Source organism: Galeopterus variegatus, unplaced genomic scaffold, assembly GCF_000696425.1.
Source record: "Galeopterus variegatus unplaced genomic scaffold, G_variegatus-3.0.2 Scaffold3543, whole genome shotgun sequence".
Lineage (NCBI taxonomy): Eukaryota > Metazoa > Chordata > Mammalia > Dermoptera > Cynocephalidae > Galeopterus > Galeopterus variegatus.
In genome coordinates, this window is record NW_007729654.1 from 64,889 (window position 1) to 78,640 (window position 13,752).

The window sequence follows — 13,752 nt, forward strand, 5'->3', positions numbered from 1 at the left end:
GTGCCCAGGGCCAAACCTTGGCCTTCCACCCAGGAGGCACAGCTCCATCCCATCTCCTGTGCACAGCCTGCCAGGTCCGAACACTGGGCTACCCTGTGGACACTGCCTCTCCTGCTCCTGGCATTACTTTACACCTAGGTCTTATCCTTCTACCTAAGTGGCAAGGCCCCTGGAGGCAGGGCCATGGCTTCAGGCCCACCCACGTCTTAGTGCCAAGCCTCTGTAAACACTCCCAGTTGATAAACCTCCATGGAATGCCGCCTGTAAACACCCTGAACTCTCCAGCCTGCAGAGGTTTCCTTGGCTCTAAGAAGCTTCACAGAGCACAGGGGGTGTGACCCACACCAGTGTCAGGCAGACCGGCATTCCCACGCAGGCTTTCCTTTTGTCCCAGCTGGCCCTCCACATGAGGACACTGCAGGCTCTGCATCTAAGACTCACAAGGCACCAGGCTGTGGCTGCGGCGTCTCAGTGCTCTGGCCACTCCTGCACTTCTCGGCAGCAGACGTCCCTCCTTTCCTCCCACTGAGATGATGAGATGGACATGACAGGTCAGGGGGTAAGATGGTAATGCCCATGGCCCCATGGCCTGCAGGAAGCCCCTCCCAAGGAGCCCTTGTCTCTGGCACATCAGGCAACTAGGTGAGTTTATATTCAGAGACCCCATCTCCACCTGCCTAGATGAAACTGTATCTCAGTCTACCTGCCAAGAAAGGACCTAACATATACATTTTACAATTTCATCTTTAAATTCAGTTATATTTCATTTTGTTGGGTCCTGCTTAACCCAGGCTGACTGTTCAGCTGCTTCCTGAAGATAGGATAGGTCCAGCTGGTCCTCACAGTGCCCAGGTGCTCAGGGCATGGAAGAGCCCACACCTAACCCCTTCTGGGAGGCAGCCCTCCCCACATGCCCCCAACCGCGCTCCATCAACCTGCGTTGTCTGGCCAATGCCCCATGCACCCTCCTCTAGGTGGGGGAAACAGGCTGAGAAAGGACAGCTCAAGGAAGGGGAGGCAGATGAAGGGTGAGGAGAGGAGGAGCCATCTCAGCCCCTGGGGAGTGATGGGAGAATGGCACCAGAGGGAAAGGGCAGGGAGAGGGGGCCAGAAAAGGTGATAAGGGGAGAGAAAAAGAACCCTACATTGGAAGATTCCAGAACCAGACATCTGTTGACCAAGTAACAGAGTTCCAGTTGACCAGCCTCTTATGTACCCCATCCAGGAACCTCTAGCCTTCCCTGGAACCCCTCTCTGGTGCTTGAGTCCCCACATCCAAGTCCACCTTTGCTGCTGCAGAGTTAAGAGAATCTTCATATAGGAAACCCCAGAATAACTGGCAGAAACTGGAGACACTGCTGCTAATGTGCAAGGCCTTAGGGCAAGATCTGGGGCAGGGGATGTTCAGGGAGAATCACAGGGGAGGTGGCAGAGACAAAAGACCTCCCCAGAAGGGCACCTCCTGCAGTCGGGTAAGGTAAAAGTGCCATGCAGCAGAAGGGGCACACGAGAGACCTGGGCTCAAGCCCCAGCTGGGTCAGGCCATTACACCACTGTGGGCATGAGTTTCCTCATCTGAAAATGGCATGGATCTGTTAGAAGGACCCTCAGAGGCCATCCAGTCTCCTGGTTTTTATGAGGAAGTTGAGACCTGAGGAAGAAGAACCTGCCACCAAGCCTGTGGCTGTTTAACACTAAACGAGCAAAACTGAGAACCCGGGTCTCGTGCCTCACCCCCATTCCAGGGCTCTTATGGTGGCCTCCTTCTTAAGAAACAATTAAACACACACACACACATAAATTTTGTGACGTGAGAGAACTATCCAGGGCCACTGTTGCCCCACACCATGGAGTAGCAGGGTCCTGCAGCCTATGAAAGATCCAGAACTGAGGCCACTGAGCATCCTCTCTCAGGACAGAACAGAGAAGGGTGCAAGGGACTGAACAGTGCAAGGAACCGAAGATGGACACTGCAGCAGCTGTGGAATCGGAGCAGCTCGCTGCATGAGCCTGCAGAGGCTCCCCTGTCTCTCTGGATAGGAGCAGTCTGAGCTGGGGGCTGGGGACAAATGGTCTTTTTCAGCCTCCAATCCAGGGACGAGGTGTCAGCAAGAACAGCTGGACAACCAGAGGGTATATGGGGGGCCTGCGAGTCACCAAAGAACAGCTGCCTCCTTTTCCTCCTAGTCACACAATGTATACGGAGCCCCTCAGGACCCCACACAAGCAGCAGAGAGAAGCAGTAAGCTTCAGCCTAATCCCAGGACAGTTGGTGGCCAGGGGAGATGGATAGGTCTTTGACAGCGCCCAACACACACTGTCCTTTCAGGCCCTCTGCAGACCTGGAGCAGAAGAAGCCCCAGCACCAAAGTCCTGTGTGTCCCGTTGTTTGCATGAACGCACGAATCTCCAGTGCAGTCACTTGACTGCCATATAATGTTCCACCGTCAGGACATATCACAAAGCATTCCTCCATTCTCCTCTCAGTGGACATTTGCGCTGTTTCCTGATGTTTGTTATTATATCTACTGCTGCAACTGGAAAGGAAGCTCATGAGTCAGTATGTTCAGGGAGGGGCACTTCACTGTGGACAGGAAATTAAGGAAGGGCTTTCCAGAGGGGCAGACCACATCCTCCCCTCCCCACCTTCCTGCTCTCCTCACATCCCCGCCTCAGGAGCCATCATGGGCCGGCCCAGAAACCCAGACAAACGAGACACACGACACCCCCCAGATGGAGCATGGAGCTGGCTCCCTACCTGCTGTGGAGGGGCTCGCCCTCGGGAGAAGGAGCAGCTGCCATCGAGCTGCTCGCTGCAGTCCGCTGTCCACTGTAGGGCAGAAAGGAACGATCAGTGACGGCAGCACAGACAGGCTCATCCTCACTCTGCCCCGGGCCCCCTGCTCCCCCTGGCATGACCCTGCACTTCTGTGGCAGCACCAGTATAAAATCCTACTGGGTCATTTTCAATGGCAATGGTTCCCCACCCCCAGGCCCAAGTTGGCATCTCCAAACTCCACATCAAGGTGACAGTTTGGTGTATGCTTGGGGATGGCAAACTCATTTCCTTCCACCTAAGTCACCAAAGTGGTGAAGATCTAGCTACATTCCAAAGTGAACCAGACATGGCACTGGTTATTCAGGGTTTTGGACAACCATTACCCCATTACCTGGCCTCAGCCACACTAGCCCTCTACCATGTCAACAGGTGTGGCTGGAGCTGGAGATGAGGCACGTCGGTGTAGCGCTTCCTGTATACCCAGCTCCAAAAGATGATGGACCTGGCACCGGGGATGGACTGGCCATGAGAAGCCCAGCTTGAGCCCAGCCCCACCACTCACCTCCTGAAAGCCTGGAGGGCTGGTGTGGCCCCAAATATGGTGTGACAACCATCTGTGTGACAGTCCCCAAAATCTTCCCTACAGAGGTCCCTGGAGCCCACCCTCTCCCACCCAATCAGACTCTGTGGGGTGGGGTCCTGGGGATCAGCATTTTGACAAGCTTCCCAAGTGACATGCCAGAAGCTCAAGAGACACTGAAAACCATGTGATCTCCCAGGCTTTGTTTTGCCATCTGTAAAATGGGGACAGCCATGTCGGGTGACTCTTCAAGGACATTTATAGGCTATAAAAACACCGTATAGATATAAAGTAGCAGTAACAGTATAGCTCTTCCTCTGCTGGGCTCTATCTAGCTATTCAGTGGTGTTTTTATTATTGTATTCAGTGTCTGCTAGCCTCTTGGGCTAATGTTGCTGGACATTGGCCTTAACCTACACTCTGTGTGATACGCAAAAAGCAGAGGGAAGCCCAGTCTCTATATGTTTGACACACTGGTCAAAACGGTGAGTGAATGTGGATAGCTCCAGGCCACGGCAGTCCTGGTTTTCTATAACCTTGGCTGGGCACACCCTTCTGACAGTGGGTCAAAGGCATGACCTTTGTCCAGGAAAGATGTATTATTACAATGCTGATGACAAAGGCTGGGTACAAGTGTACTCCAGAGCAGTGCTGTCCAACAGAAACGAAGTGAGAACCACAAACAGAAGTCACAGCCATAATTTTAAATTTCCTAGTAGCCAGATTTTTAAAAAGAAACAGGCAAAATTAAATTAAATAATATATTTTATTTAACCCAATATCTCCAAATTATTATCACTTCAACAGATTATATAAAAAATTATTAATGAGATATTTTACATTCTTCTTTCCATGCTAAGTTTTAGAAACCCCCTCAGAGCCTGTCTTGGTTTGAGCGAGCCACATTTCAAGTACTCAAGAGGCACATTTGGCTTTGGCTCCCACACTGGACAGCACAGCTCCAGAGAAATGGCAAAGGCATCGGGCTCCCTCCTTGCCCATCCTTGCTCCATGCTGCAGAGGGGCTGATCCCTGTGGACTGAGATTCCCAGGCTCCTGTGTCAGCTGGCTTCTGGCTGGCTAGTGAGAGACAGGCAGAGGGGAAAATCCAGGGCTTTTCTCCCTTCTCTCTCAGTGCCTCAGGTAGCATTACCAGCAGTGACTGTGTCTCCTCCGTGGCTCCAGCCCTCACCAGATAGGTTTCTGTGCATGACCCTGACCCTGGACTCTGGCCACACCATCTCCTTCTTTTGTGCCCTAGGTCAAGAGTGATATTATCTACCTGCAGTTGCTAATCTCTGGGTTGTTCAGCTTCTCAGCTCTGGGTAACCAATTTCCTCTGTTTGGATAATTGCAGTATCAGATTATCTCCCCTGAGATTTATTACATGCAAGGGAGAAAGGGGAAAAATGAGAAACCCATCAAATACCACTTTAACCAAATGATCAAGGTTAATGTCACCAGTAACAAAACATATCAAGACTCTCAACAAGATGTGCTGAGAAGGGCATATCACTTCTGAGATATTCTTGCCATAATGCACATCCTCAATGCAATCATGAGATAATATCGGACAACCCAAATTAACAAGCTTTCTGCAAAATCAGTGACTAGTGCTCTTCAAAAGTGTCAAGGTTGTAAAAGAAAAGACAAAGAAAGTATCACAGATCGGAGGAGGAGACATGACAATTAAATGCAAATTTGGATCTTGGAACAGAAAAAGGACATTAGTGGAAAAACTGGTGAAATCTGAATAAAGTCTCTAGTTAAGAGCATTGTACCCCTGTTAATTTCTTGGTTCGATCATTGTACTACGGTTATATAAGATGCCCGTATTAGGGGAAGCTGAGTAACAGGTATATGGGAACACTGTGTACTATTTTTGCACTTTGGCTATAAGTGCAAAATAATTTCAAAACAAAAAGTAATATATAATGTTTACATTTACATATATACATACAAGTATATGCACACATATATGTATACACACTTTTGGAATAATATATATACACACACATATATCTGTATGTACATACAGTGTTTAAACTACTGTAAAAACAATCTCTTTGCTTTATATACTAGAGTGGTATCTCCTTTCTTGGTTGGAGCCTGGCTGGCAGGTTGGGGACAGCCAAGGCATACTGTGACTAGTGGCTGGGGAAGAGACTGTGCATGCACGCACCCCTCGTCCCACCTTAGGATGGCCTCTCAGAAAAAAAAAAATTCTTCTCCCCATCCAGGCATCCCAAACACTTCAACCCCAGCTGCATTGTACTGACATGACATTCCACAGGACAGTGACTTGTGGGTGGGCTCTTCTCCTCCTGGGATCAGCATGGTCCCTGGGCGGACGGGGGGGACCTCCTGACAAGCATGTGTAGAGGAGGCCGAGGCTTCATGCACATGTGCAAACTTGGCCCCCCCGGTAGGCTTCCGAGAGCAGTTTCAAGCTCCCAGGAGCCTGCTCTGCTTTGTCAAAGGTCACCTTTAACTTTATATCCCCCAAACTAAAGCCGTTTCCTCAATGCCTTCTGTAAGGGACCCACAACACAGTGCGTCCCCTCCTAGGAGAGGTAAGACGTGTCAAGTGGCAGGATTGCAAGGAGAGGTGCAGATGGTGTGGCTGCGGGAGGAAGCGTGTGCCCTCGGCAGGGGCCGTGAGGAGAGGAAAACAGGCAACGGCGCAGCCAGTGAGGACGAATTTCTTTAGATCTCTAGATTACACTATCCACAGAAAACACATTCCAAGTTGATTAAAATGCGAAATTCAAATTCTAAGCTATGTCAAAATGACATCAAACCTTAAAAGTTCTACGTAACAAAAGAAACCATGAACAAATAAAGACAAGTGAGAGGCTACCTGCATCATGTATAAGAAAAGATTAATCCCCAGAACATAACGATTTCACTGCAGACCAGGTGCTGCTCTAAGCCCGTTACACTCGTTCACATTGACTCCTCATCGACCCCTCGGCAGGCTTCTGTTCCCCACTTGACAAATACGGAGACCAAGGCACAGTGTGGCTAAGCCACTTACCCAGGGTCACACAGCCAAAAAGTGGCAGAATGAGTCAAGGGCATAAATAGGCATTAATTCAAACAGCCAGGAAAAATGACTGATACTAAATGCAACATGTGATCTTCGGTTAGACCAGGATCACAGCCAGAATTTATTTATTTATTTTTTGGCTATCAAGAATATTATTGGGAAAACTGGTGAAATGTAAGGTACGTAGCTTAAATAATAGTATTGTATCAATGCTTATGCCCTGTACTGTGATTATGTTAAGAGAATGTCTGTGTTCGTAGGAAGCACACACTAAAGTATTGAGGGATAAAGGTGTATCGTGCCTGCAACTTACTCCCAAATGGTTCAGAAAAAACTTTCACAGATACTGTCTGTACATAAATCACATACATATCATTAAAACACATCTCGAGAGAGAGAGCACGTGGGTGCCTATGTGGTAAAATGTCAACAAATTGGAGACTCTGAGTGAAGAATATGCAGGAATTCTTTGTACTATTCTTATAATTGTGTGTATATTTAAAATTATTTCAAAAATGATATATTATTTAAAAGGTCATTTTACCCAGGGCTTCTTAACCAAGGGGGCATCAGAACCACCCAGGGGTATTTTGAGGGTCCACACGCCAGGCCTCACCCAAAAGCGTCTGAATGAACGGACATGTGGTGAGATGCGGCATCTGTGTGTTTAAAACCTGCCCCACTTCAGAAGGAAGCTGGGGCTCTCGCCCGTGTCCTCATTTCCCCGAAAGGGGACTTGAGGCTGAGGGGGCATGTGGCTTCCTTGTGCCTCACAGAGCCCAGCCAGAATCCCGCCAGCCCTCTTCCTTTATCCAGGGCACATGGGCTTACTGCTTAGGAGAAAAGGAACAAGAAAGAGTGGCAGGACCCAAGACAGGCTGGTAGCTCGTCTGTGATCCACAGTGATGCTCTAGAAAAGACTTGGGGTAACAGGGAGAGGATGCTACCCACGGATGAGATTCAGGAGAGGGAGAAAGGCTTTTGCTTCTATCTTTTAAAAACAAACAAACAGGGGCCGGCCCGGTGGTGCACTGGATAGTGTGCCGCTTGGGAAGCGCGGCGGCGCTCCCGCCCGAGGGTTCGGATCCCACATACGGACCGGTTCCCGCTCACTGGCTGAGCGAGGCGCGGGAGCAACACCAAGGGTTGCAATCCCGTTGCCGGTCCCCGGTCCGGTACGGGGGCAACACTGAGGGTTGTGATCCGTTGCCGGACACGGAAAAAAGACAAAAAAACAAAACAAAACAAAACAAACAAACAGCTTTCCTGTGGAACGGGTGGCTTAGCATAGTGATTAGGAGCTTGAGTTCCTAAAGCAGAGAATCCTGAGTTCGTTTCCCAGCTCTGCCACTTACCCTACAGTAAGCACTTACCTTCGGGTAAGTGCTCTTGGGCAAGCACTTTATCCCTAAGACTAAATTAATAAGAACAATAAAAATAATACCTATAATAATAACAGAATCTACTAACGGCAGAGACATTAAGTGTACGGCATCAGGAGACAGACCACCTGGTTCAAACCCCAGTCTTGTCACGTATTTGCTGTCTGGCCTTGGGAAGCTTATTCGACCTCTCTGTGCTTCAATTCCCTCTGTTGGAAAATGCTGCTAAGAAGAGCATCTCCTTCACTGAGTTGTTATGAAGAGTAAATGAGTTAGCATGTGAAAAACACTTCATTCTCCTTTGTTAGCTCCTCATCTCTACAACTTCTTAACCTAGGGCTCAATCTTTGACCCTCTTCTCTAAATCTCATCACTCCCTAGGCTTTAGATACCATCCAAACGCTGACTATTTACAAATGTAAGTCTCAGCTCAGTCCCCTCTTCTGAACTCTGTGTTTGCACATCTAACTGCTGGACCAACATCTCCACTAAGACATTCAACAATACTGTCTTAAGCCATATGTCCAAAATCTGACCTTTACTTCCCCAAAGCCACTCTTCCAGGGTCTTCCATATCTCATTTCTAGAACATTCCATCCTTCCATTTGCTCAAGCTGACACCCTCAGTGTCAATCATGGTGTCTGGACCCTGAGCCTTCTCATCACCTCCACAGTGACCACACTGCCTCAAGTCACCATCACCTCTGGCCTGGACCAATGAACCGGCTTCCTGGTCTCTCGCTTCCTTTCTTGCCCACTCCCTACCCCCAACCCCTTGCCAGAGCCTGTTCTCCACACAGCATCCAGAGTGATCCTATATCACCAGTCCTGCCATGTCCCTCCTCTGCCTCAGCCCCCTGGCTCACTTAGAGAGAACCAGAGTCCCCACCAGGCCTGCAAGGCCCTGACTTCCGGCTCATCTTCCACCACACTCTTTGTGCCCACTTCCTGCCAGACTGGCCTCACTGCTGCTCCTCAAAGTGGGCCTGCCCCACACGAGAGCTTGGCCCTTGCCGTCCCCTCAGCCTGGAACACTCCTCCCCAAATGGCCTCACTCTCTCACACTCTTTCAAATCTTCCCTCCAAAGTCCCCTTCTAAGTGAGCTTCCCCATAGCCCAGCGCTCCCCGCCCCTGCCCACCCCCTCACGCACACATCACCTTCTAAATTCTTATTTCCTTCTTCATCTACCGTCTGTCTGTCCCCACTGGAAAGCAAGCACTACGAGGACAGGGATCATGGCTGGTTCTGTTCGTGACTTTGCCCCCAGAGCCTACTCAGAGCCTGAATGAATAAACATTAGCTCGAATTATATTTTACTGCTTAGCCAACAGTCCCTGGCAGAAAAAGAGCAGATTTAAACAATCACACTTTATGCTAAAAACCACCCCCAAACAGTGTCTAGGAGATCATGTAAACAAGCAAGTGAGCTAAAACTTACATATATGTTAGAAGTGTAACTTTGTAAAAGGCATATAAAGAAAAAGTAATACACAAAAATTATATTGGTTTGTGTCATAAAATGGCAAAGTTTTTTTTTCTGTTTTCCAATTGTCTCTTTTTCTGATTGTTGCTTTAAAAGTAAAATAAAATTTTAACCTATTAAAAAAAAATGACTGGTCATCAGATTTAAAAGTGCTCAATCTCACTAGAAATCACGATGATGCAAAATAAAATGCATCACACTGATGGGTATGAAAAATGGAACTGCTGTTTTGGAGAGCAATTTGGCAACAGCTATCAAAATTAATTCTACTCAGCACCCATCTAAAGAAACACTTCTATTTGTTGCAGAAGGAGGCATGTCAACAATATGGACTGAAGGATCATGCATTTCCACAGGAAAATTTAGAAATAGCCTGAATGCCTATCATTAAGTGAACAGTTAAATAAATCCATACTATGGACTGCTGTGCAGCCATTAAACAGAACACAGCAGATGTACAAGCCCAGAAGAATCCCCAGGGCATACAGTTAGGTGAAAAATATGAGTTATTGAACAACATATCCACTGGCTATCATATATGATTTTGAAGTAATATATATATATATTTTTTTTTTTTTTTAAAAGATGACCGGTAAGGGGATCTTAACCCTTGACTTGGTGTTGTCAGCACCACGCTCAGCCAATGAGCGAACCGGCCATCCCTATATGGGATCCGAACCCGTGGCCTTGGTGTTATCAGCACCGCACTCTCCTGAGTGAGCCACGGGCCGGCCCCCGTAATATATTTTAACAAGTCATACATTTGTCAATAAATGCATTAAAAAAGGTGAAGAAGTTAACTGACAGATCTGATGGGAAGTTGGGGTAGGCCGTGGAATAAAGTGGTGGCTAAGGGAGCTTTTATTGTTAATATTTGAATTCTGTGTACCATGAGAATGGAGGCATAAAGTACTTGTATAATTAAAAAAAAATTTTTTTTTAAATAAGGGGGAAATATGTAATGAGTTCCCCATGCTCAACCACCCCAGAGTCCTCCTGTGAACTCACTTCTTCTGTTAAGACTCTCATGGGTGGTCCACCATTGAATGCTTCCTCCTGTGAGCAAAGATGGCAGTGAAAATGGATTTAAGGGTAGGAGGAAATGAAGAAATGAGATCAAAAGGGGATGAAGGAACAGTGAACAGGGAAGGCAGAATGGAAGGAGCAACGTGAAGGGACAGAGAAGGAAAAACATGTTAGAGACATCGAGCCAGTCTGAAAGCTCTCATCTGTCCTCTATATTTCCATAGCTGCATCTCTTCCACTTTGCATTTTAGATGAAACCCAGGACTTCCAAGTGCCTTATGCATTAAAAAGGACTCTAGGAAGTTGTCTTCGCCCCCACCGGCTCTTAGTTTGACCTGTTAACAAGAATGCATTGGAAACTATGCCTTCATTAAACGTATCCAGTCTTCACAATATCACTATGTTCTATCCTTCCAACAGACTAGAGCAGGAAGCAGCTGGCCATGGGTGGGGGGTGGAGAGAGGAAACAGTCACACCCCCATGGTGGCTGTCAATCCCAAAGGACATCAGAGTCACACAGGAACTTAAAAAGATGCCAGTGTCCAGGCCCCTCCCAATTCAACTGAATCTGGAGGTGGGGCCTGTACATCAATATTTTCCTTTTTCTTCTTTTTAAAATTTAATTGTACGTATTTGTGGGATACAGTGTGTTGTTTCAATATATGCATACACTGTACAATGAATCACTTAGAGCAGATAGCATACCCATCCCCTGTGCATTTGTCTTTTCTTTGTGGTGATTATAGTCAAGATCCTTTTTTCAAGTTATTTAGCATCAATATTTTTCAAAGCTCCCTGAGTGATTCCTTGCTCAGCCAGAGATGCAAACACTGCTTTCAAGCTTTGTGCTGATCTACCAGATGACCCACTGACATCAGAAGTGCCAAACTTAGCTTAATGGTCAATGAGGTTTGGAGTCTGCTACGGTCTGAATGTTTGTCCCCTCCAAAGCTCATGTGGAAGGTTGAGCCTCAGAGGGGCAGTGTTGAAAGGTAGAGCCTTTGGGAGGTGATGGGATCATGAGGGTTATGCTCTCATGAATGGCTTAATCCATTCATGGATTAATGAATTAATGGGTTAATGGATAAGTGGGTTATCACAGGCGTGGTACTGGCAGCTTTATAAAGAGAGCAAGAGAGCACATTAACACACTCTTTGACTTCTCACCATGTGATACTCTACACTGCCCTAGAACTCTGCAGAGAGTCCCCACCAAAAAGAAGGCCCTCACCAGATGTGCCTTTTGACCCTGGACTTCCCAGCCTCCAAAACTGTGAAAAATAAATTTTCTTTTTAAATACCCAGTTTCAGGTATTCTGTTGCAAGTGATGGAAAAGGAACTGTTACAAAATCCTAATTCTCATTCTATAGGAAAAAATAAATATCAACCACCCAACACCTTATCAGTCATACCTTGTGCCCAGCAGGAAGCCAGAAGAAGTGGGTGGGGTGAGGGTGGAGCTCTGGGGCCCAGCTCAGACACCACTGAGCAGAGTGGTTTGGCCATTTTCCTGTCTCTGTGCCTCAGTTTCCCTCTTGCAGAATAGGGCTATAATTCCCCTTCCCTTCAAGGACAGAGTGAGGACAGCTTTCAGGATTTGACTTTGGGGACTTGGAATCCACCAGAGAGCAGGTGCTTCTGAAATGTGGGGGGAGGGGGGTGCAATTTTAAATATGGTGTCTGGAAAGCGCTGGGAAACTTAAAACCTACGTACTCTTGGCTACTCACCTCAGAGAAGGGAAGTTCTATCTGTCGATCTATCTGTCTGTCTATGTACCCATCCTTCTTTCTAGCTGTTGCTGGGGAGGGATGGGGGGACACAACTGTACGAACATCAGAGACATTTTCTTCCTGAGTGTCAACTGTCATTTCTCAGCTCCTAAAAAATGACCTCACCAACTGAAGAGCATCATTGTCTTCCACTCCCTCAAGTTTTCTCAAGGTTTCCAAGATTCTTAACAATTTTCCTCTCCCAGAAAAATCAGAACACCACCACAGACAGGCAGACTGGGACATTCTGAGTGTTTTTTTATTTTGGCTTTCATTTAAAATAGTCATCAGATTAAATAGAAACAAGCAGAAGTGCTTTGGCAGAAATATTTCCCATAAAGCTGTGTCAATAGAGGTGTTTTTTTTTTTAAAGAAGTGTCTTATGTAGACACACCTAACCCTGGCCTTGCTTAGAGATGGCCACAGCTGTCCCTCCTGTGGAGTCCATGTCCCAGGTGCATTTGTGCATGTTGGGGGAGGGGAGGCAGGGGTCGTCTCTCCTCTTCTAGTGGAATGCAGGCAGGGCCCGGAGTCCTGCCAGGTGTCTGCTTTCTTCCAGGAAATTTCAGAGCATGTGGAAAGTTTAAGGAATGACTCCAAATGTTGCACGTGCGGTGTTCTCAGTAAACGCCAATTTAAAAGCCCCTCCAGAGTCTTGCCTCGCCCAGATGTAGGCATCCATGCATGGCTCAGGCCTGACCAGTCCTGGGAGCAGGAGCCAGATGTGCAGGGCCCATCTTGGGGGCCCTTTAGCACCTACTTTGCCTTCCAAGAGCTCAACAGTCACCATAGGCACAACAGAGGTGCTGGGAAGACCCCTCCTTCTAAAACTGTCTCCCCAGTGGCTGCTCTGGGCATAGAAATTCTACCATCAGCAAAGCAGTCCTCTGGGACAAAGCTTCATGCTTCCTTAGACCCTCCTCCTGCAGAGCGTATTTCAGCTGGAGGAACTTTCCGAGGGTGCCCTGCTGAAGGCCCCAGATTCCACACAGTGGGGCAGGCAGGCAGGGCACACCCCAAGTCCATCCCCCTTCCCCAGGCCTGCTCCTGGGGAAGTCAGCTGTAGGGTGCTTCTGGGGCTGCAAGAGGCAGCTCACTCCGGTGCCTCCCCTTCCTGCCCTCAACAGTCCAAGACGTCAATTTCCTTTGGAGATTTTCCAGTCCATCCCAACCACTTCCCCTTCCACTCCAGGTCACTCTGGGGCTGCAAGAGGCAGCTCACTCCGGTGCCTCCCCTTCCTGCCCTCAACAGTCCAAGATGTCAATTTCCTTTGGAGATTTTCCAGTCCATCCCAACCACTTCCCCTTCCACTCCAGGTCATGATATTGCTAACTGTACAATCAAGATACTTTAAATCAAGAAATGAAATCAGGTGAATAAATTAACTCACCATCAGAGAAGACCCCTGCCACACTCCCTGCAGTCATTTGCAGACCACCAGGTCACCCATTCCCCATCTCACTCCCTGCACTCCTGCACGACTTTTCTCCTGGATCACGGCCACTTTCTCCAACATCATTTGTCCCTTCTTGGTGATTTTGAGACCCATGCAGAAGGTTCCCACCCCTGCCTCTCAGTTCCAAGACCCCCTCTCCTCCTGGCCTCGCCCTCTCCTCTCTGCACTCGCACGCTCACACCCAGCCCTTTCCGTGCCGGTCGCTGGACTCTCCCCACCCTT

General features: G+C 48.0%; 1 protein-coding gene across 1 annotated transcript in view; it reads right to left on the reverse strand.

Annotated features, from left to right (window-relative positions):
* LOC103601000 (CBP80/20-dependent translation initiation factor-like) overlaps positions 1-13,752 on the reverse strand; it is a 119,354-nt gene that overhangs the window by 19,857 nt on the left and 85,745 nt on the right. The window contains exon 3 of the mRNA XM_008585375.1: positions 2,759-2,830. Coding sequence (XP_008583597.1) covers positions 2,759-2,830 — 72 coding nt within the window. The remainder of the gene's footprint in view (positions 1-2,758; positions 2,831-13,752) is intronic.